Source organism: Babylonia areolata, chromosome 20 (assembly GCF_041734735.1).
Source record: "Babylonia areolata isolate BAREFJ2019XMU chromosome 20, ASM4173473v1, whole genome shotgun sequence".
Classification (NCBI taxonomy): domain Eukaryota; kingdom Metazoa; phylum Mollusca; class Gastropoda; order Neogastropoda; family Buccinidae; genus Babylonia; species Babylonia areolata.
The window spans coordinates 47,760,684-47,782,149 of record NC_134895.1 but is presented as its reverse complement, the minus strand read 5'-3'; the positions used below and the strand labels follow the sequence as shown (position 1 = coordinate 47,782,149).

Sequence of the window (21,466 nt, the reverse complement as noted above, 5' to 3'; positions counted from 1 at the left end):
AGTGTTCCTACCAAATTCAAAGTGTTCCTACCGAATTTCCTGATTGTTCCTACAAACACTTGACAGGGGTTGGCATCTCTGCATACTGTTATTATCATGATGAGTGGCAGTGCAGCAGCAGCAGTGATGAGTGTTGTGGTGGTGTGTGTCCAGGTATACAGGCCCAGCTGAAGGCAGCCAGGCAGCAGGCAGACCAGTACAAAGCCATCTCTGAGGGTGTGGAGCAGAACCTCCGACAGTCCAACCAGGTCAGTGTCCCAGTCAGCACTGCTGCACCTACCATACACCTGGGGAGCAGTGGGTTAGTGGTAACACATCTGACTAGGAAGTAAGTGTGTACAGGTTTGAGTCCCATATTTGGACCGTGATATTTGCTCTGCCTCCTCCCTCCATTAGACTTCGAGTGGTGGTCTAGGTGCTGGTTATTTGAATGAGACGATAAACTGAGGGGGGTCCTGTGTGCAGCATGCACCTAGTGCATGTAAAAGAACCCACATAAACAAAAAGCAGGCATGAAAACTTCCTCTTTTCGGTGGTGCATTTTTCAAGCTGTTCCTGTGCACCAGTGGTGTATTCACTGAGAGGTCAGCAGTAGACCATATGCAGCCTGCATAATGTAATCATGTCTTCATATTTAAAAAAAAACAAAAAACGTTTTGTGAAAATATACCTGCTTTTATGAAGTGGTCCTTAACTGTTTATGAAGTCTATACAACATGCCAGCTTACCACACATGCAGTGTGCATGTATGAGATTGAGGTTGGGAAGAGAAGGGCAGGCTGTTCATATGCTTCAGTGTTTATGTCTGAATAGTGTATTGTTGTTTGTAAACTGCTTGTGTGTACGTATATGTATCTATGTGTGACGTACACACTCCTGCATACATGCTTCCAGGTGCATACATTGCACACACCTTCCAGTCAGATAATGCACCATCCTAGAGAAGAGGTCTTTTTCTTTGTTTCAGACAAGCAAAGAATTCCAAGAGGCCTGTGAAAGCAAGATGATTGAAGCACAGAACGGTAAGCATGGCGTTCGTAATTTGTCATAAAGAAAGAAATGAATAGATGAATAAATTATCATTTTGTCATCCACACCAGCCAGGGTTTACACAAGCTTTTGAAAAAAAAAAAAATCCTTTTGAATCATTTGCCAGTGACTTCTTTTTTCTTTTCAATTTTTATTGTAATTGTATATGTGAATATCAGAAGTGTAATGTGCTGAAGCATGTTTATTGTATTCAGAACTGGGCTCTTGTCATATTATTTATAAAGCATGTGCTCAGTATAAAGTGGATAGAATGTTTCTATGTATATTCAACCTTTTTTATGTATGGGGCATTCTCGTACCTATTTTTTCCCACTTTTTTTTTTTTTTTTTTACATTGGGTCCTCCATCCTCCCAAGGTTTTACCCCTTTTTTCTTTTGCCAGTGTACACACGTAGAAATAAGGTAGTATAGTAAACATAAAAGAAATAGGTGGTTTTTGCTGTTTTAATTTAGTTTTTTGTGTCACATGCCTTCTTAATTAACCAAACCAACCAACCAACCTTGGTGTTGTAGCAAAGGCAGCTTTAGGAAAGAGCGTGGTGGTTGTTTTGATTTTGCTTTTTGTGTGTCACATGCCTTCTTCATTGGCCAAACTTTCTTCTTCTTTCATGGGCTGCAACTCCCACATTCACTCGTATGTACATGAGTGGGCTTTTTTACTTGTGTGACTGTTTTTTTACCCTGCCATGTTGGCAGCCATACTCTGTTTTCGGGGATGTGCATGCTGACTGCGTTCTTGTTTCCATAACCCACTGAACGCTGATATGGATTACAGGATCTTTAACGTGCATATTTGATCTTCTGCTAGCGTATACACACGAAGAGGGTTCAGGCACAAGCTGGTCTGCACAAATGTTGACCTGGGAGATCGGAAAAATCTCCACACTTTACCCACCAGGCACTGTTAACAAGATTCGAACGCAGGACCGTCAGATTGCAAGTCCAACGCTTTAATCACTTGGGTGTTGCGTCTGTCGGCCAAACGAACAAACCCATGTTGTTGCAGCCAAGGCCGCCCTGGAGAAGAGGGTGGAGCAGCTGGAGAAGGACCACCAGGAGCTGCTGAACGAGAACATCCGCATCACTGAGGACAGCCACAACCTGGTCAGTGCCACGTCCTCTGTCTGTGGGCCATCCTTGGGATGTTTGCTTGTCTCCTGTCTCCACCCCCACCCACCACCCTTCCCCCAGGAAGGCCTTTTAAAAAAAAAAAAAATTTTTTTTAAATTGTCAGTCTTTCTGGTCTTATGCCTCTCTTCTTATCTTAATATATATTTCTATGGGTTTTTTGTTTTGTATTTTGTTTGTTTTTTTAAGTACACCCTGTTGTCATCATTTAATGTTGGTTTTTTTTTGGGGGGGGGTTTGGTACGGATAAGGGGTAGGGGCAGGGGGGTTGTCTTGGGATCAAACTGATTTGTTTCTTTTCTGTTTCGTTTCCTGTCATATTCTGTTTTTCATTTTATGATTAAAAATCTTCCTGTTTGATATGAATTTTCCTATCGGTAGTGAGCTGTGGGGGTTGTTTTTGGAATCAGAATGATTCCTTTTTTTTTGTTTGTTTGTTTCCTGTCATATTCTGGTACTGTGTTTTTCATTTTTGGATAAAAATCTTCCTGTCTGATGTGAATTTTCTTATATTCTAGTTCACCAACCCGACATCTTTGATAGCTGTATTTTTCATTTTTGGTATTAAAAACAAATTCCTTTCATATGTTTCTGTTTACAAACCCTACATGCTGACTTATATGGTTACAAACTTGTGTGTATTCAAATAACATATACCTGCAATATTTCTTTAGTTACTAAACTTATTATTCGGCAGCTGTCTTATGAACTAATTTTAAGTTTTATATTTGAGTACAGTATAAGCAGTAATCTAGTTGCTGCTTTGTTTTTCAGGTATATCGTTTGTACTTCATGAGCTTTGATTAAAGATTTTGTTTAGACCAAACCCAACATGTTTGAGAGTTGTTTGTTTCATTTTAGGGTCAAAATCTTCCTGTTTTGATATTTATTTCTCCTCCTTATGTTTCTGTTAAGAAACCCTACAGCTTTGATAGCTGTGCGTATGGTATTTGACATTCAAAATCTTCATGGTTGATACTACTTTTCCAACCATTTCTTCCTGTTCACAAACCCCACAGTTTTGATTGTTGTGTATTTTCCATTTAAGGGTCAAAATCTTCCTGTTAGACATTAATTTTCTCTCCGTCTGTCCCTGTTAACAACCCAGACATGTCTGAGAGTTGTGTGTGTCCACTGACAGAACAATGACCTGCGGAAGCAGCTGGCTTCACTGCGCCATGAACTGCAGGAGGCGCTGCAGACACGGGAAACGGCCTTGTCCGAGCAGACGTCGGCACAACAAGCACTGAAGAAACAAGTGGACCTGGCAGCTGAGGTAACGGCGTTGAGTGTGTGAGTGTGTGTGTGTGTGTGTGTGTGTGTGTGAGTGTGTGTGTGTGTGTGTGTGTGTGTGCGTGTGCGTGTGTACGTGCATGCGTGTATAGTCTTGAAGGTATGCTGTGATGGAAAGCAAACCAGAAAACAGAAGAGGCATTTGGAGTTAATGACTGGTTTTTTTGTGGGTTTTTTTGTGGTTTTTTAAGGCCTGACTAAGGGTGTTTGGTTTCACTGCTGGTCAGGCATCTGCTTTGCAGATGTGGTTTATTGTGTGTGTGTGTATGCACCTTAGTCCTTGGAGTTTTGCTGTGACGGAAAAAAAAACCAGAAAGCAAAAGGGGCATTTAGAGTTAATGACCGTTTGTTTTTTGTTTTGTTTTTTTTCAAGGCCGAACTAAACAAGTTAGGGTTTTACTGCTGGTTTGGCATCCACTTAGCAGATGCGGTGTAAGATTTTTTTTTAACGCTGTAAGGCCTCCTTGAGAAACTGAACTGAACTGAACTGACCATGTATTGTTCTTTCATTGTGTGTGCTCCATTAGTTGGGGTGTCTTTCGGATGAGCCGATAAACCAAGATCCTGTGTGCAGTAGGCATTTAGTCACATGTGAAAGAACCCACAGGAACAAATGGGTTGTCCTTGGCAAAATTCTTTTTGAAAATCCTCTTTGATAGTGAAGCAAATGTATTTGCGGGCTGAAAAAGGTGACAGTAAAGCAAATGGAGATGGTAAAACAGATATATTTGCATGGAGAAAAAGGAAAAGAAGAAAATAGGTGACACTGCACTCGATGCTGTTCCATGGTAGAGCAGCCTGAATTTCACATGGTGAAATGTGTTGAGACCAGTAGCACAGTACAGTACAATAATTTTTTTTTTTTTTTACCATGTACGCTTATCTGCTGGTGACTTTTGTCATCATTTGTTAATCCATCCATTTCATGTCTGTGACGTACATGGCCTTTGACACGGAATATGTTTTGGATGTGGTTTTCATTTTGATTTGGGAGTTTTGGTGAGGGATGAAAACTAGAGTGGTGTAACAGTGAGGTGGTTTTGGTGAGGGATGAGAAGAGTGGTGTAACTGTGGTGGTGGTTTTGGTGAGGGATGAGAAGAGTGGTGTAACTGTGGTGGTGGTTTTGGTGAGGGATGAGAAATGGAGTGGTGTACCTGTGGTGGTGGTTTTGGTGAGGGATGAGGAGTGGTGTACCTGTGGTGGTGGTTTTGGGGAGGGATGAGAAATGGAGTGGTGTACCTGTGGTGGTGGTTTTGGTGAGGGATGAGAAGAGTGGTGTACCTGTGGTGGTGGTTTTGGTGAGGGATGAGGAGTGGAGTGGTGTAACTGTGGTGGTGGTTTTGGTGACGGATGAGAAATGGAGTGGTGTACCTGTGTGCAGGCCCAGGACAAGTACCAGAGAGAACTGATGCTGCATGCAGCTGATGTGGAGGCCCTTACCGCTCTGAAGAAAAAGGTCAGTCATTCTAGGCTACCCTCCTGACCGTGATAAAGTCACAGGTTTTGTTAACTGGTTAACTCACTCCGGACAAATAGTTCTCTCCCTTGCTTTTCCCTACAGACGACCCCTTTGTCAGGGTTAGGAAAATAAAATCACAAAAAATACAAAACATAAAGTAACTGAATGAAACTCACTGTACTTGACCCACTGACCCCTCTCCTCACATAGTGTGAACACCCAGCCCCCTCCCTCTTCACTGCTCTCAGACGCTGAATCACTATCAGTACCTGCTTGCTGGTAGCTTTCTTCACTGCAGATACTTTATTCAACGTCTTCATCATCCTTGTCGATGCTGAAACCTTCAGTTTGAAGCATTTGTCACTTCAGCAGTGGTAAAAGCCGCTGTCATGATCTAGTTTGCTACAAAAAAATCCACTTGTATCGCCTGCGACGCCATTTTCGATACGTATGCAGATTAGCTAGTCGTGTGGGGTCCTGAACTCGCTGGCTCGCTGTGGAGTGTGTTGTTACGGAATCTCATGAAGAAACTTTCCATTCGACCCTTGACACGCTTGCAATGCCCGGTGTAGTTGCGACTGTTATGATACCCCATGAGGATAACGTGGAAAAAATTTTAATTGTCGAAACTGCTATAGCGTTCCGTCGTCCGGAATGCTACCTTTCGTCGTCTGGATTGAGTTAAGAAAACCTTTGAAATTCAGAGGCACTGATACAACCACGTGTGAAAAGATTATGGAGTAGCAGTGTTCAAGTGTGATGAATATAAAGATAACATCAAGTCCAGATATGTTAACTGGTATGAAAAGAAACTGCGCTGTTCCCAAACATAAGTGCCATAGTGATGGATTGTTCCTTATTCAGTGTGTCTGGGACAGTGCAGTCATAACGAAGAAAGGGCTGTGTGATTCTCTGCCAGCTCCATGAGTGTGCCTGAGAAATCTGGCACCTGACGATGTGTGCTGTGTGTGCAGCTGGACAGTCATAATGATGACTTGGCCAAGACTCAGTCGGACATTGAAGCAGAGAAACAGAAGCTGATCAATGCTCAGGTGCGTTCCTGTGTTGAGTTCTGTTTAACTTTTATGCATTATTACTTTCGTTGGCTTATGATGCACTTGTACACAAAATGCGCACGCACACACACACACACACACACATACACACACACATGCGCAGCATACACATAACACATAAACAGAGGCATGCATGATGTTGAAAACAGCATACACAATTTAATTTTATTGAGACATTGAACAGGTTTTGATTGTAGCCTATCCATGAAACACATAAGACAGGCAGAAGAAATACAGTGTGGATGGGTAGAGAGGAGAGAAAGATCCTTCAGACACAAGACTTGACAGTTACCAAATTCTAATTCTTTTTTTTTTTTTTTCCTCGAAGGATGTTGTATTGAATAGAATTGTGGTAAGTTTTATTTCTACAAGATTATTCATCTAAAATTATACGTTATGATTTGACATTGAATGAATGATAAAATGATCAAATTGAGGAGATATGCTTTATCTATCTTTATTTAATACACATAAATGAGATGATAAAATGAGATGCACATTCGGTCTTTTCAGCCCTTGTTTGTCTTTATCTTTCTCTCCTCTCTACCCATCCACACTGTATTTCTTCTGCCTGTCTTATGTGTTTCATGGATAAAGCTGACTGACAGTGTGTCTCATGGATAAAGCTGACAGACAGTGTGTCTCATGGATAAAGCCGACACACAGCGTGTGTCTTACGGATAAAACTGACAGTGTGTCTCGTGGATAAAGCTGACACTGGTGACAGTGTGTGTCTCATGGATAAAGCCGACACACAGCGTGTGTCTCATGGATAAAGCTGACAGAGTGTGTCTCATGGATAAAAACTGACAGACAGAGTGTGTCTCGTGGATAAAACTGACAGACAGAGTGTGTCTCATGGATAAAAACTGACAGACAGAGTGTGTCTCGTGGATAAAGCTGACAGACAGAGTGTGTCTCATGGATAAAAACTGACAGACAGAGTGTGTCTCGTGGATAAAACTGACAGAGTGTGTCTCGTGGATAAAACTGACAGACAGAGTGTGTCTCATGGATAAAGCTAACAGACAGAGTGTGTCACATGGATAAAGCTAACAGAGTGTGTCACATGGATAAAGCTAACAGAGTGTGTCTCATGGATAAAGCTAACAGACAGAGTGTGTCACATGGATAAAGTTGACAGTGTGTCTCATGGATAAAGCTAACAGAGTGTGTCACATGGATAAAGTTGACAGTGTGTCTCATGGATAAAGCTAACAGACAGAGTGTGTCACATGGATAAAGCTGACAGACAGTGTGTGTCACATGGATAAAGTTGACAGTGTGTCTCATGGATAAAGCTAACAGAGTGTGTCACATGGATAAAGTTGACAGTGTGTCTCATGGATAAAGCTAACAGACAGAGTATGTCACATGGATAAAGCTGACAGTGTGTGTCACATGGATAAAGCTGACAGTGTGTGTCACATGGATAAAGCTGACAGAGTGTGTCTCATGGATAAAGTTGACAGACAGAGTGTGTCTCATGGATAAAGCTGACAGACAGTGTGTCTCATGGATAAAGTTGACAGACAGTGTGTCTCATGGATAAAGCTGACAGACAGTGTGTCTCATGGATAAAGCTGACAGACAGTGTGTGTCACATGGATAAAGCTGACAGAGTGTGTCTCATGGATAAAGTTGACAGACAGTGTGTCTCATGGATAAAGTTGACAGACAGTGTGTCTCATGGATAAAGCTAACAGACAGAGTGTGTCACATGGATAAAGCTGACAGACAGAGTGTGTCACATGGATAAAGCTGACAGAGTGTGTCTCATGGATAAAGTTGACAGACAGTGTGTCTCATGGATAAAGCTGACAGACAGTGTGTCTCATGGATAAAGTTGACAGACAGTGTGTCTCATGGATAAAGTTGACAGACAGAGTGTGTCTCATGGATAAAGTTGACAGACAGTGTGTCTCATGGATAAAGCTGACAGACAGTGTGTCTCATGGTGTGTCTCATGGATAAAGCTGACAGATAGAGTGTGTCTCTGTGTCTCATGGATAAAGCTGACAGACAGTGTGTCTCATGGATAAAGCTGACAGACAGTGTGTCTCATGGTGTGTCTCATGGATAAAGCTGACAGACAGTGTGTCTCATGGATAAAGCTGACAGAGTGTGTCTCATGGATAAAGCTGACAGACAGTGTGTGTCTCATGGATAAAGCTGACAGACAGTGTGTGTCTCATGGATAAAGCTGACAGACAGTGTGTGTCTCATGGATAAAGCTGACAGAGTGTGTCTCATGGATAAAGCTGACAGACAGTGTGTGTCTCATGGATAAAGCTGACAGACAGTGTGTGTCTCATGGATAAAGCTGACAGTGTGTCACATGGATAAAGCTGACAGAGTGTGTCTCATGGATAAAGCTGACAGACAGTGTGTGTCTCATGGATAAAGCTGACAGACAGAGTGTGTCTCATGGTGTGTCTCATGGATAAAGCTGACAGACAGAGTGTGTCTCATGGTGTGTCTCATGGATAAAGCTGACAGACAGAGTGTGTCTCATGGATAAAGCTGACAGACAGTGTGTGTCTCATGGATAAAGCTGACAGTGTGTCTCATGGATAAAGCTGACGGACAGAGTGTGTCTCATGGATAAAGCTGACAGACAGTGTGTCTCATGGTGTGTCTCATGGATAAAGCTGACAGACAGTGTGTCTCATGGATAAAGCTGACAGACAGTGTGTCTCATGGATAAAGCTGACAGTGTGTGTCACATGGATAAAGCTGACAGTGTGTCTCATGGATAAAGCTGACAGACAGTGTGTGTCTCATGGATAAAGCTGACAGAGTGTGTCTCATGGATAAAGCTGACACACACAGCATGTGTCTTTTGGATAAAACTGACAGTGTGTCTCATGGATAAAGCTGACGGAGTGTGTCTCATGGATAAAGCTGACAGACAGAGTGTGTCTCATGGATAAAGCTGACAGACAGTGTGTGTCTCATGGATAAAGCTGACAGACAGGGTGTGTCACATGGATAAAGCTGACAGACAGTGTGTGTTGTGGTCCAGACGTCCTGGCAGGAGCAGGAGCGGGTGCTGCGTGATGAATCCAGACAGCTGGAGACTCGCTGCGAGGAGCTGGAGAAACAGAACAAGACCCTGCACTCCCAGATGGAAACGGTCAGTGGGTGGCAACGGCTGGACAGTGATCTGCCCTTGGTTGCCATTGGAAACCTAACTTCCATTGCTTTTTTTTTTTTTTTTTTCTTACTAAAATGTTTTGTTCGGTTGGTTGGTTGGTTGGTTGTTTTTTGGGGGGGTGTTATTTTTTTATTTTTAAGGTCCTGTTTACTTAGACACACTGTGGAAAGAATACTGATGCTTGATATTAAATAAGTAATGTTGTGTGGTATAATGCATTATTGTGTATGTATTGTTTCATGTGAGGTGCATAGAGCCCATTTTGATGGGAGTATGTGCCATACAAGTACAACAGTAGTAGTAGTAGTATTGATTATTATTGTTACTATTATTAAATCTTAGTTTGATTTATAGAAAGATTTACAAACAAGGACATTCACTAGATATGTCTGTTAGACTAAATTGGTCAAATTATATTTCTTTAAATGCACACACACACACACACACACACACACACACACACACACACAATCTACTGTTGCATCAGATATTTTGAAATTTTGTTTCTCTCCCTTTTTTTTCTCATAATGAGTTAATTTTAGATTCTCTCTGTTCTTTGTTCAGTTTTTCTTCAGCACCATCTCCATTTGGCTTTTTATGATAATTACTATCTTTTCTTTATTTTAGTTACTGCATCAGATGTTAATTTGAGCCACCTTTCAGTGATGAACTAAAAAAAAGGAATGGTCCTTAATTTGGTTGTCAGTGTATCCATCAGTGTGTGTGTGTGTGTGTGTGTGTGTGTGCGTGTGTGTGAGAGTGTGTGTATGTGTGTGTCTCTAAGCAAAGTGAGACTGTGTTATTATCCTGTTTTAGTTATCCGTGTGTGTGTGTGTGTGTATGTGCATGTTTGTGTGTGTGAGTGTGTGTAAGCAAACTGAGACTGTGTTGTTATCCATGTGTGTGTGTGTGTGTATGTGCCCATGGTGAGCAGAAACATTGTCATTTTAACACACTTACTGGTTGCTGTGCAGCTGAGTAATCAGGCGATAGCAGTGCAGCAGAAGGCAGCGGATGACTCACACAACCTGTCGCTGAGCGAAGAAACGAGCAAGAGCAGTGAGCAGCTGCTGGAGGTCATCAAGTCAGTACATTGCTGGAGTTCTCTCTGTCCCATCCTGTGATGACTGTCATCTCTCTTCCTTCTGTCCCCTCCTCTGTCATCTCTCTTCCTTCTGTCCCCTCCTCTGTCATCTCTCTTCCTTCTGTCCCCTCCTCTGATGACTGTCATCTCTCTTCCTTCTGTCCCCTCCTCTGATGACTGTCATCTCTCTTCCTTCTGTCCCCTCCTCTGATGACTGTCATCTCTCTTCCTTCTGTCCCCTCCTCTGTCATCTCTCTTCCTTCTGTCCCCTCCTCTGATGACTGTCATCTCTCTTCCTTCTGTCCCCTCCTCTGTCATCTCTCTTCCTTCTGTCCCCTCCTCTGTCATCTCTCTTCCTTCTGTCCCCTCCTCTGTCATCTCTCTTCCTTCTGTCCCCTCCTCTAATGACTGTCATCTCTCTTCCTTCTGTCCCCACCTCGGATAACTGTCATCTATCTTCCTTCTGTCCTCTCCTCTGTCATCTCTCTTCCTTCTGTCCCCTCCTCTGTCATCTCTCTTCCTTCTGTCCCCTCCTCTGATAACTGTCATCTCTCTTCCTTCTGTCCTCTCCTCTGTCATCTCTCTTCCTTCTGTCCCCTCCTCTGATGACTGTCATCTCTCTTCCTTCTGTCCCCTCCTCTGTCATCTCTCTTCCTTCTGTCCCCTCCTCTGTCATCTCTCTTCCTTCTGTCCTCTCCTCTGTCATCTCTCTTCCTTCTGTCCCCTCCTCTGTCATCTCTTCCTTCTGTCCCCTCTGATAACTGTCATCTCTCTTCCTTCTGTCCCCTCCTCTGATGACTGTCATCTCTCTTCCTTCTGTCCCCTCCTCTGATGACTGTCATCTCTCTTCCTTCTGTCCCCTCCTCTGTCATCTCTCTTCTGTCCCCTCCTGTAATGACTGTCATCTCTCTTCCTTCTGTCCCCACCTCGGATAACTGTTATCTATCTTCCTTACAATAGCACAGTTACAATGTTGCATGCTGTGGTTTGTTCAGGTTCCTGCGCCGTGAGAAGGAGATCGCGGAGACCAAGCTGGAAGTGGCGGAGTCGTCGACCACCCGACTGCAGCAGAAGCTGACGCTGCTGGACAAACAGCTGGAAGAAACCAAGCAGGTGCTGAGCGAGGAACGACAGCAGAACCAGGTCAGTCACTTGTCACACTTCAGATCAGTTCAGTTACTCAGGGAGGCGTCTCTGTGTTAGGACAAATCCATACACGCTACGCCACAGATGTCTGACCAGCAGCGTAACTTAACGCGCTTAACAGACCTTTGTCACAGACCTTTACTGGAATGCAGGTAGTGTAAAGGCTGAGGTGATGAAGTTTTCTTCTTTTATTATTTTGTTTGTTTGTTGTTGTTGTAAAAATAAAATTGGTTATTCACATTAGTATGAGGAAGACTTTTTAAATACACATTCTTTGCCATAAGTTGTGAGTGCAAGAGCTGACAAAGATAACTTTTTTTAATCTCTTGATTTTTGTTTTGATTTTTGTTGTTTTTTTCAGTGACATCTAGTTCTAATGCTATGAGAAAGAAAACAATATGCAAAGTAGTCAGTAAATACAGTAAATGCACCCTCACAGGAAGTGAGATGATGGCAGTGACAAGGGAAATAAGATGTGTTGTGATGTGTTTCAGATGACAGGGTGTGTTATGACATGTTTCAGACGACAGGGTGTGTTGTGTTGTGACATGTTTCAAATGACAGGGTGTGTTGTGTTGTGGTGTGTTTCAGACGACAGGGTGTGTTGTGTTGTGACATGTTTCAGACGACAGGGTGTGTTGTGTTGTTACATGTTTCAAATGACAGGGTGTGTTGTGTTGTGTTACGTGTTTCAGATGACAGGGTGTGTTGTGTTGTGACATGTTTCAGATGACAGGGTGTGTTGTGTTGTGACATGTTTCAGACGACAGGGTGTGTTGTGTTGTGACGTGTTTCAGACGACAGGGTGTGTTGTGTTGTGACATGTTTCAGACGACAGGGTGTGTTGTGTTGTGACATGTTTCAGACGACAGGGTGTGTTGTGTTGTGACGTGTTTCAGACGACAGGGTGTGTTGTGTTGTGACATGTTTCAGACGACAGGGTGTGTTGTGTTGTGACATGTTTCAGACGACAGGGTGTTTTGTGTTGTGACATGTTTCAGACGACAGGGTGTGTTGTGTTGTTACATGTTTCAGACGACAGGGTGTGTTGTGTTGTGACGTGTTTCAGACGACAGGGTGTGTTGTGTTGTGACATGTTTCAGACGACAGGGTGTGTTGTGTTGTGACATGTTTCAGACGACAGGGTGTGTTGTGTTGTGACGTGTTTCAGACGAGCGTGCAGACAATGTCTCAGCACATGGAGCTGATGCGGAAGGTGGAGACAGTGAACCTGCTGCAGGAGAGCAACAAGCTGCTGAGGGAGGAGAACAACAGGATGCAGTCCCTGCAGCAGGAAATGGAGGCCAAGGTGGGGGGCTGTGGGGTCACAGGGTTCCCTCTTACATGGTTATGGAAGGCTGGAGAGGGGGGTAGGGGGAATGAAAGAAGTGGTTTCAGGGCTGGAAAAGTCTAGAAAACTATTTCCAGGGGTGGAAAAGTTTTTGGGGAAAATAAGGGAACTATTTTCAGGGCTGGAAAAGTCTTTTGGGGAAATGAGAGAACTATTTTCAGGGCTGGAAAAGTTTTGGGGAAAAATAAGGGAACTATTTTCAGGGCTGGAAAAGTCTTGGGAAAATTTTTTTGGCCTTTCAGTGTCTGGAAAAGTCTTTGATTGTTCAGAAACCATTGTTTGGTGTCCTATGCTGTACCATGTCAAACTGATGCAAACTAGGCCTATCGGTTTGCTCTGCTTGGCCAAATTTCGCGCGGCTAACAGTGAAAAGACAAGCTGTCTTGCCCGGTCGGCTCTTAGCCAAATTGACCAGTTCCATTCAAAAAAGCTGACTGCATATAATATGAAAAAAAAGGGAACAAATGAACAAACAACCAGGAATAAATTATGTTTTGTCCTTAAGAAGCCACTTTAACATGATTTTTCCTCACTCCTGGTATGAATAGATACCTGACTTTGGTTGGGGAAGATAAAAACAGGGGAGGGAGAGGATTGTGTCTTGCTTTCCTATGCCGAGCCCTACTATGTGAATTTATTGCCCCCCAATGGTTGCAAAAGGCTATGGGACCTTTAACTCACATGAATTCACTGCCCCCAGTGCCATAAAAGGCTATCGGACCATTTGCTTACATCAATTCACTGCTGTTAAAGGCTATGGCACCGTTAACATACATGAATTCACTGCTGTTAAAGGCTATGGGACCGTTAACATACATGAATTCACTGCCCCTGATGCCATAAAAGGCTATGGTATCTTTAACGTACATGAAATCACTGTCCCTAATGCCATAAAAGGCTATGGTACCTTTAACGTACATGAAATCACTGCCCCTAATGCATAAAAGACTATGGTACCTTTAACGTACATGAAATCACTGTCCCTAATGCATAAAAGACTATGGTACCTTTAACGTACATGAATTCACTGTCCCTAATACATAAAAGACTATGGTACCTTTAACGTACATGAAATCACTGTCCCTAATCCATAAAAGACTATGGTACCTTTAATGTACATGAAATCACTGTCCCTAATACATAAAAGACTATGGTACCTTTAACGTACATGAAATCACTGTCCCTAATGTATAAAAGGCTATGGTACCTTTAACGTACATGAATTCACTGCCCCTAATGCATAAAAGGCTATGGTACCTTTAACGTACATGAATTCACTGTCCCTAATCCATAAAAGGCTATGGTATCTTTAACGTACATGAAATCACTATCCCTAATGCCATAAAAGGCTATGGTACCTTTAACGTACATGAAATCACTGCCCCTTATGCATAAAAGGCGATGGGACCTTTAACCTTTAAACCCATGATGGCACAGGTACGTCGCCTGGAGGATGAGATCAGCCCCCTTCAGGCCTCAGTGCGAGAGACGACGGCCCAGAAGGAGGTGCTGGAGGTGGAGAAGAAGACGCTGTTGGCGGAGGTGGAGCGATGGAAGTCACGCACACACCACCTGGTGGAGCAGAGCAACAAGACTGACCCTGAGGAGCACCGCAAGCTTGTGTAGGTGTTATCCTTGGTGGTGGTGTGTTGGTGTTTGTCTGTGTTTTGTTGTTTGTGTCGTTTTCTGTGTGTGAGAATGTGTTTGCGCCTCTGGGCATAAATTGTATGGTTGTTGTGTGTTTGTATTGTTTTGTGTGTGTGTGTGTGTGCCTGTGGGCATAAATTGTATGGTGGTTGTGTGTTTGTATCGTTTTGTGTGTGTGTGTGCCTCCGGGTGTAAATTGTGTAATTGTTGTGTGTTTGTGTGCGTCTTTGGGCAAAAATTGTATGGTCGTTTGTGTATGTTTTTTGAGCATACATCGTATGGTTGTGTGTTTGTTTTTGAAATTACCAGGTTAGAACCTGCATTTTCCCTGATGTATGTTGACAGCAGCAAGCATTACTGTACTATGAATGGAAACAAGAATTACTGTATTAATTATTTAAACAAGTGATGATGGAGAGGAATTGGTCGGGGAAATGAGGGAAAAGGTGATTTGTATCGTACTACTTGTTGTAACAGCACATTTTTCCGTGTGAAATTCAGGCTGCTCTCCTCCAAGGAGGGTGTGTCACCACGGTGCAGTGCCACCCACTTTTTGCTGTGTTGCTGACTGCCAGTGTATTCAGTTCACTGTCAAAGTGGATTTCCACACATAATTTTGCCATTGAAAACCCTTTTGTTGCCCTGGGTTCTTTAAATGTGTAAAGTGAATGCAGCCCACAGAACCTCAATCTTTCGTCTCATCTGACTAACTAGTATCAAGACCACCGCTCGAGGTTTAGTGAAGGGGGAGAACATTCTGATGAGTGTTGGATTCAATCCAGAACCCTCAGATTTTCCTGCTTCCAGAGCAGTCAGGTTACCTGAAGGCCACCACTGGTGGACATACATTCACAAGCAGCATCAGGAAATATTGTTTGTTGTAAGTTTCTAGCAGTTATCAACAAACAGACAAAAGCATCATTTGGTGTCATATACTGTACCATGTCAAACTGATGCAAACTAGGCCTATTGGTTTGCTCTGCTTGGCCAAATTTCGCGCGGCTAACAGTGAAAAGACGGGCCCACCCGCTCTCAGCCAATCAAACGCCTCTAAAAACTATAAGCGCTTAATCATTCCTTTGGCCAAGGCTCTCCACGCCATCTTGTCAGGTTTACGCTCTGTCTCGTCTTACGCTTTTTTCGGCTATTCAGCGTATCCTTTTGGCCTTATTTTGTTGCATGCGGCTTGTGTTTATTGTATTCTTACATTCTGTGTACTCGATTCGACTCGGCACCCTCGATTCGTTCGATTTTTTCTGCCTCTAAGTCGATCCTGTCTTTCCTTTCTCTGTTGGGGGTCGGATTTTCGCTGGGTGCCTAAGCGCGGGTTCCATGCCTCGTGTGCCATACCACGAAGGCAGGGATCATGATGCTGGGATTGAGACTCGGTAAGAGACTCTCCCAGGCCCGGAGCTCATGATTCCTCCCGATACGGACCGCGGCGATGCGTCGTTAGACGCTGATCGCGGAGGCGACGTTCGTACCAGTAAAACGGTCATGAAGGGGACCGGGGGGAAAGAGGTACGAGCGTCGCCTCCCGAGGTGTCCCAGCGCGAGGCAGGGAGAAGGGTGAATGGCAAGTCATCTCCGTGCTGTGGGGACTCGCAGCTAGGCGCGGACTCCCAAGGGGAGGCCGCGCCCGGCCATTACCCGGGTCCCCACTCGGAGACGGCCCTCACGTGCCCCATTGTTGTTCCCCCTCCTCCCTTCTCTGTCGACCCCCCTCCCCCACCTCCTTTTGGGGGGGGAGAAAAATTTGGTTCCGGGGGGGGATCTCTACTTTGCCCACCCCGGGCCAAGCCACCCCAGTCTCCCCACGGGAGGGGATTCGGGGCGCGTGGCAACCTGCTCTGCAGGTCTTCCCGCTATCCGGCCGGTCTCCCCTGCTGGGGGAGGCCCGTGCGTGTCAGGCGGTTCCGGGCAGTCAGCCCGCTCGTCTTCGGGCGGGACTGACACCCAAGTCGGACCTGACCTCCCTCCGACTTGGCCAGGTTGTTCCCTTCATGGAGGTCAACGCACCAGTGACCCTTGGGGTTCGGGTCACAGTATGGCTGGTGCCCACGGGTGGTTACCCCCATTCTACCCGTACTGGGGTGCACCTAGGGTGCACACTGGGTTGCCGGGAGCACCAAGGGCCAGCCCCTTGTCCGCTCCCCACCGGACCCAACCCAGCACATCTCACAGGGTGACACACACAGCCCCGACAAGTGGGATCGACTTCTTGTCGGTCAGGTCGAGCTCCTCGACCAATATTGCCACTCTGTCCACAAATCGGGCCTCTGTCAACCCACAGGTGACCTCCACGGTCACAACGGCCTCCTTGTCAGGACCGACGGCTGCTCGAGGGGCCCTACTCGGCCCGGCGGAGCCTGCAGTCCCCACCTGCCCAGCCCTCGGTCCTACAGTGAGATGAGTGGGTGTTTGTCCCCTCACAGCACTCGTGGGTCCCTCTTGCATCCAGGGACGCCCTCTCTGAAAAGGTGTGGCACCCACCATCCCAAGCATGGTTGGACCTACGGTCCACACGCTCCCCACCCGCTTCAGGTGTCAAGGACATAACAGTGGCGGCCATGGTCCCGGCTCGGGATCGTCCCAGCTCATCCCGCTGGGCTGACCACAGCTCACAGGACGCCCCAGTGGGTACATCCACTTGGGATGGCACCCAGCAGGGGATGGACTGCGAACAAGAGTGGGAGCCCCTGTCTTCGGATGAGGACGAACAAGCAGATGAGCACTCTTCGCCCACATCCCAGGGGGGACAGATTGAGCCCGCGCCTCCCTAGGGACCAGCCTGAACCAAACTCAGACTTTGCCAAGCTTGAACTGACCCTCCCCAACAGGGTCACGCATGCCAAATCAGTCCCTCAGGCTACTTTGTTACCCTTGACCCTCCTTAGGCCATGTGACTCTAACTCCAGAACCACAAGGCAACTCAGAGTGCCAGAAATGACGCAGGAATGGCTTAATAAGCCAGCCTGCACTGTCAGGGGTGCTGCTTCCATCCCTCCTCCAGGCAGGGAGTCCCTCTCTGCCCCGGGCGCTTTTTCCCTGGGCAAGTTCCTTAAAGATTCCTCCAAGGGAGGGGTGTGGTCCTGGTACACACAGGACCACCCTGCCTACAGGGAAGCAGAGCCCTCTGCGCAGGACATGATGTTGGTCTCACAGCACACCACCTTCCCCACTTCAACCACTCTATCTTTTAAAACGTTAGCAGAGTGGGACAAATTGGCCCGCCGTTGCCTCCTCCAGGTTTCCATGGCTTATGCCTTCTTGACGCGTTCCTCCACAGGGCCAATGAGCTGTGGGAACAGCGTCCGGTTAATCAGGACACAGGGTCTCCTTCCTCTGTCCCGCCTGGCCTCTTCACCGACCAGAGGTTAAACACTTTTGGCAATAGGGTAGCATCTGGTCTCACGGCAGCTGCAGACACAGCTACCAGCCTTCACTTCAATACTGTGCTAGCGCGGTGTGATGCCGTTCTCCACCTCTCTAACATTCCTGTAGAGGAGAGGGCTGCCCTGCGGTCCATCCCAGCACAGCAGCACTCCCTCTTCGGCCAGTATGTGCCCCATTTTGTCAGCCACAGGGCAGAGACAAACAGGGAGGTGGCCTCATATTTAGCCCACACCTCCCAGGGCCGACAGGGTTCTGTGCCATTGAAGAGACTGGCCACCAGGGCCCCTCCATATACCACACCACCTAAGTCAAAGCGGCGTGAGCAGAATCAGTGGCAGAGGAATAAACCACCTCATGTCCATCCAAGCCGACAGGCCATGCCCAAGGCCAGAAGGCAGCACCCCCAATGACTGGGCCCTGATTCAGCACCGCCAGTCGTTCAGCCCCTCCAAGTAGGAAACTTGTCCCGGCATGCACATCAGTGGTGTGCTCTGGGACTCAACGACGGGATTATGTCGGTGCTAGAGTCGGGGTACATGCTGTCTTGGGTGGAGGACCGCCCCCCTCTAAGATCCACTCCTCCTCCTTAGGTGCCCAGCTCGACGGAGCAGGAGAGCGTCCTAGAGAAAGAGATATCGCACCCACTCCTCATGGGGCTATATCTCAACTCTCGGACCCGGGCCCCGGTTTTTACGGCTGGTTGTTGGTGATTCCAAAGGTCTCGGGAGGGTGGAGACCAGTTTTGGACTTGTCCCCCCTCAACAAATTCCTCCCCAAAATCAAATTCAAGATGGGACACACAGGCACAGATTCGGGAGACCATCCAACAAGGTGATTGGCCTACCTCTATCGATCTGGAAGATGCTTATTTTCATATACTCATCCATTCGGCATCCCGTCGGTACCTGAGGTTCGTGTGGAGGGACAAGGGGTTCCAGTTCCCGGCCCTCCCATTTGGTCTGTCCCTTGCCCCTTTCCTGTCTACCAAGGTGCTGCGGGAATTGGTGTCCATCGTCCGCTCGGAATCCATTTGTCTCTGTGTGTACCTGGACGACTTGCTTATCCTGGCCCAGTCGCAGGCCCTGTGCCTGAGTCATACGGCCAGACTTCTAGACCTTTGCTCCCAACTGGGCTTCCTCATGGACCAGCAGATATGCGATCTGTCCCCACGTCAGTCCTTCGACTTCTTAGGGATGAGATTCGACACGCGGTCTATGATAGTCTCTCTGGCGCCAGATCACTGGGACCGTCTGGCAGGCCTCCTCAGCCACTGGCGCCACTCCTCCCAAGATACAGCGCTGGACACTTTCTTCCCTCTTGGGCATGATGGAGTCCACGGCACCTCTCATTCCCCTGGACAGGGTTCTCAAGCGCCCTCTCCAGAGGGCACTGAGGTTACGCCTGTCCCAGAGCACTCAGCCATGGGATACCCAGATATGTCTGGGCGAGTGGTTCCTCGAGGTGACATCAGAGTGGTTAATCACCCCCCTTCGGACACAGGGGGTGCCCATAGCCCCACCTACTCTTCAGGTGGCACTCTTCACAGACGCCTCCTCCCTGGGCTGGGGAGCCCACATGGACTCACTCTATGCAGCAGGGACTTGGTCCCCGGAGGAGCGCCTATGCCACATCAATGTTCTGGAACTGGAGGCAGTTCGCAGGGCTCTCCTGCACTTCATGGGGGAGGCCACTGGCAAGACCATCCGCTTGTTCACGGACAAGACGACGGTCGCATGTTATGTGAACAAATGGGGGGGAGCGCACTCGGCAGACCTCTCCATGCGGACTGAGGCTCTCCTCCGTTGGTGCCACAGCAAGGGCATTGCACTTTCAGCGAGACACTGAGCAGGAAAAACCAACTTCTTGGCAGATGCTCTCAGCAGGTCCAAGAGTGTCATACGCACAGAGTGCACCCTGGACAAGGACAGCCTTCAGGGGGTGTGGGAACAGTGGTTTCGGCCGATGGTGGACCTTGTTCAACAAGAGACTTCCCACTTACGTCTCTTCGGTTGCCGACCCAGAAGCGTGGGCAGTGGATGCTCTCTCTCTAGACTGGAGCAGTCTGATTGCCTCCGCGTTTCCTCCCTTTCCAATTCTGTCCAAGGTGATACGGAAAGACAGATTGGAACACCCGCAGCTGATCCTCATTGCGCCGAAATGGCCAGCCCAGACCTGGTTTCCGGACCTTCAGTCCCTGACACATGTTCCCACCCCTGGAACTTGAAACCAAATCTCATCTGCTGAGGCAGCCTCGCTCGGGCACTCCGCATTCCAATCCTCAACTGCTCCACCAGCACGCATGGCTGCTGTGCGGTCGGAACTGTCAGCATCACCATTGAAGTCCTCGACCCCTCGGTCGGCCTCTGTGTCGGCTGCGCTGACCCAGGGGTGTGCCTCCTCTGACCTCCTCTCCATAGTCACCAGAGCAAGGAGGCAGGGAACGGAGACTTTGTATGACTTTCGCTGGAAGAAATGGTTGCGGTGGTGTACAGCTCAGGGCATTACCCCTACGAACCTTACGAGCATGCAGCTGGCCAACTTTCTGGCTCTCTGCTCCTCGGTTCATCCTGTCTGCTAGTTCTGTGCGAGGGTACAGGTCTGCCTTCTGTACCACATTGCAAACAGCTAGGTGGTTCCGCCTTGGAAGCGGATTGCCTGCTCAGAGAGGTGGCTAGGGGTGCCCCTCTGAAGGAAGCTAGAGACCCCAGAAGAGTGCCCCTCTGGGACTTGTTCCTGGTGCTGGATTTCATTCGAAAACAGCCCTTCCTACCATTGGGGACTATTCCTTTTGACATCCTCACCCTCAAGACCACTTTCCTTCTGTGGCTGGCCACAGGCAGTCGTAGAAGTGAGCTGCATGGGCTTAGTGGAATGCCACAAGATCTGGCCTTCCACAGAGATGGTTCCATCACTATTCGTTTCCTTCCAGAGTTTCTGGCTAAGAACCAAGACCCTGAGGTTCCTTCCCCCTCTCTGAGGGTCAGACCTTTGTCTGATATTCTTGCCCAAGATGATGAGGATAGGCACCTGTCCTGTTCGGTGTCTCAAATATTATTGGGATAGGTCTCGCCATAGGCGTTCTTCTCAGAGGTGTCTGCTCATCTCCCTCAATGAGAATTACAAGAAAGACATCGCTGCAGGCACCATTTCCCGCCAGGTTTCCCAAGTCATTCGTAGAGCCTACTCTCATGCACACAGGGATATCAGCTGTCTTCATCCCAGAGCACACGAAGTGCGGGCCATAGCTACTTCGGCTGCTTTCCAGCACTCAGTGCCAACGCAGCATGTCTTGGAGGCAGCCTTCTGGCTGGTCTGAGAATCCCTTCATCAACTTCTACCTCAGGAATTTCCGTATGACCAGGGCTGACGGTTCCAAGGGGATTTCCTTTGTCGCGGCTAACACTGCCGTCTCAGTTACAAGGGCTCCCCATATGAACCAGTAGGCGTTGCCCTCCTCCATTTGCTTTAAATTCTGCATCAGTTTGACATGGTACAGTATATGACACCAAAAGGAGGAGTTTGTATTATACTCCATGTTTGGTGTTAAATATACTTACCATGTCAAACTCGAATGCCCGCCCGTCCGTCCCCGCGTCTCCGCCGTGGTTCTCATGGGGCATTTTTGTTCATGGCCACGGAATGATTAAGCGCTTATAGTTTTTAGAGGCGTTTGATTGG

The 21,466-nt window shown here is 47.0% G+C and overlaps 1 protein-coding gene across 2 annotated transcripts in view; it reads left to right on the top strand.

Moving 5' to 3' along the window:
• LOC143294676 (nucleoprotein TPR-like) overlaps positions 1 to 21,466 on the top strand; it is a 100,316-nt gene that overhangs the window by 38,125 nt on the left and 40,725 nt on the right. For both annotated transcript variants that reach the window (XM_076606066.1, XM_076606065.1), the window contains exons 26-36: positions 154 to 248; positions 968 to 1,022; positions 2,057 to 2,154; positions 3,320 to 3,454; positions 4,854 to 4,928; positions 5,906 to 5,983; positions 9,033 to 9,143; positions 10,139 to 10,248; positions 11,244 to 11,391; positions 12,566 to 12,703; positions 14,183 to 14,367. In XM_076606066.1, coding sequence (XP_076462181.1) covers positions 154 to 248; positions 968 to 1,022; positions 2,057 to 2,154; positions 3,320 to 3,454; positions 4,854 to 4,928; positions 5,906 to 5,983; positions 9,033 to 9,143; positions 10,139 to 10,248; positions 11,244 to 11,391; positions 12,566 to 12,703; positions 14,183 to 14,367 — 1,228 coding nt within the window. The remainder of the gene's footprint in view (positions 1 to 153; positions 249 to 967; positions 1,023 to 2,056; positions 2,155 to 3,319; positions 3,455 to 4,853; positions 4,929 to 5,905; positions 5,984 to 9,032; positions 9,144 to 10,138; positions 10,249 to 11,243; positions 11,392 to 12,565; positions 12,704 to 14,182; positions 14,368 to 21,466) is intronic.